At 54.6% G+C, this 2,089-nt stretch overlaps 1 protein-coding gene across 4 annotated transcripts in view; it reads right to left on the bottom strand.

Annotated features, from left to right (window-relative positions):
• The window catches only part of TMEM161A (transmembrane protein 161A), a 16,261-nt gene that overhangs the window by 9,034 nt on the left and 5,138 nt on the right, over positions 1-2,089 (bottom strand). For 3 of the 4 annotated variants that reach the window (XM_014545747.1, XM_014545749.1, XM_014545748.1), the window contains exons 4-5: positions 1,864-1,994; positions 783-934 (exon numbers count right to left, since the gene is read on the bottom strand). In XM_014545747.1, coding sequence (XP_014401233.1) covers positions 783-934; positions 1,864-1,994 — 283 coding nt within the window. Of the gene's footprint in view, positions 1-782; positions 935-1,863; positions 2,021-2,089 lie in introns of all 4 variants that reach the window. The other variant, XM_005873818.2, reaches the window with a different exon arrangement.

Here is a 2,089-nt window from a genome sequence, read left to right as displayed (position 1 = left end):
AAAATCATACACCTATGGACGAGGACAGGGGTGGGGGTAAGGCAGGGGGTGGGGTGGGAACCAGGTGGAGGGGAGCTATGGGGGGAAAAAGAGGAACAACTGTACAATAAAGATTTATTTTTTAAAAAATGCCATTAAAGGTAATGCCATAGGTAAATATAAAAGACAGTGTAAAAAAAGAAAGAATAAATGTCCATAAATAGGGTCCTAGTTAAATAATAATAGAACATTCATAAAATGAAATACCATGTAGCTGTCAAAAGAAACAGTACCATATGTAGCATCAAGGGACAACCTCCAATATTTATTATATTTAAGGAGAAAAAAGACAAGGTATAAGAGATATCTACGCTCCTGCTTTATGTGAATAAGGAAAAGTGGCGCCCAGGTTTCCTCTGGGGATCAGAACCAGTGTGGAAGTGTAATTTTCACTCTTGAATTTATTTTATAAATTTTGTAGCATTACCCATTTCCTTCCACAAATTAAACAAAAGTAGGTAAATATTAAATTACTGTGGCTGCTGGGTAGAGGACAGACTAGCGAGCAACAGAAATGCCTGTGTGAAGAGCTATAGCCACAGGCGTCTGCCAGACAGTGAGGTAAGATGTCCTCTTATCCCCAAAGCCCAAGGGGGCACCAAGGGTGGCAGAAATCCATAGACACTGGCCCCAGGAGTCCCCTCCTACTACAATGTGCTGGTGGATCAAGCCGCTTAAACCCCACACTCGGCAGCTCACAGGAGGGAGTGACCGGTGTCTACCCCACGCCCTGATGCACGTACCTGGCTCCAGGCCTAGCTCCAGGGTCTCCTCTGGCACCACCTGCACCAGCATGGCCAGAAGCAGGAAGAGGAAGGCAAAGGTAAGGCAGACAGAGCGCTCGCCCCCCTCCTCGGCGCTGAAGTACAGCCGAGTCACTGTCAGGAACATCTTCCTGGCGGCAGAGCTAAGGAGGCTTCCACCTGTGATGCCCCTGCCCACCCCACCACCTCCAGCCAGTGACACCCCAAATCCAGGGCACAAACACCAGGTTTGGGTTTGGGGTCCGGGGGAACAGGGGACTGACTGAGGAGAAGAGTGAGCTGATAAACAAGCCCAGGACACAAGGTGAGAAGGCTGCGCACGCCTGTGTCAGCAGCGTGGGATCTTGCACATGGCAGGTGCGCCTGGGCTGGGCCTCCAGCATGGCTCGTCACACTGTGTGTAGCCAGTCAGAAATGGCCACCGAGTCAGTCTCTTCAGGAGGTCCCGCCTCCCTTACCCATCTCGCCTCCCGGCTACATCACAGCACGTTCCTCTGCGGAGCTGGCAGACACAAGGGCCGCGTCTCCAATCTGCCTGGCAGAGACCCAGGGCTTTCTGAAGAGTGTGGGCCTCCAGATGGGCTCCCCTTCTCCCCAAGCCCACGGCACAAGGACATTCTCTCCTACGTGGGCCCCTAAAGCCACAGGTTCACTCTCTTCCCTGTGCAGCTTAACAAAACAATTGCGGAGGGGCCATCTCCCTCCCGGCCCCTGCCTCTGGGCAGCCTGGTGACTTGCTTTGACTGAAAGCGTGGACAGGGATGGGGTGTGCAGGCTTGGGCGAGGCCTCAGGAGGCCTGCAGCACCCCATCTTCCTTGCTGCCTTTCTGCGCCTGCAGCGTGGGAGCCTGGCCCAGCCTGCTAGAAGGGGGGAGCAGGGATGAGGCCCCCCAGCTGGGCCTGGCCCAGGAGAGCAAATAGGGACTGCTTTCCCCCACCAAGTTGGGGTGAGGTTTGTGTCACAGCCGTCCATAACCAACTACCAATACAGGGGAGACAGGAAGCCTCAGTCAGGCTCCCACATGCCTCCCGCCTGCCCCACCCAGAGCTGGAAGGATACATGGAGAAGGCAACGGTAAGCAGACACCAAAACACAGCGATGTTGGTCTCCCTCGCCGGGCCCAGAACATAGTAGTAGGCCTCTGTGAAGAGGTACACGCCTCCCGAGTACACGGCAAAGTCCACGAACCACTGGTATTCCAGGAAGAAGCGCAGGACTGCGGGACACCCTATTCAGCCAGCTGCCTCCCCAGGCCTTCCCCCAACCCTGCCCACCCAGGGTCTCC

Source organism: Myotis brandtii, unplaced genomic scaffold (assembly GCF_000412655.1).
Source record: "Myotis brandtii unplaced genomic scaffold, ASM41265v1 scaffold421, whole genome shotgun sequence".
NCBI lineage: Eukaryota > Metazoa > Chordata > Mammalia > Chiroptera > Vespertilionidae > Myotis > Myotis brandtii.
The sequence above is the reverse complement of the archived record's forward strand: the minus strand, read 5'-3'. Positions and strand labels throughout refer to the sequence as shown.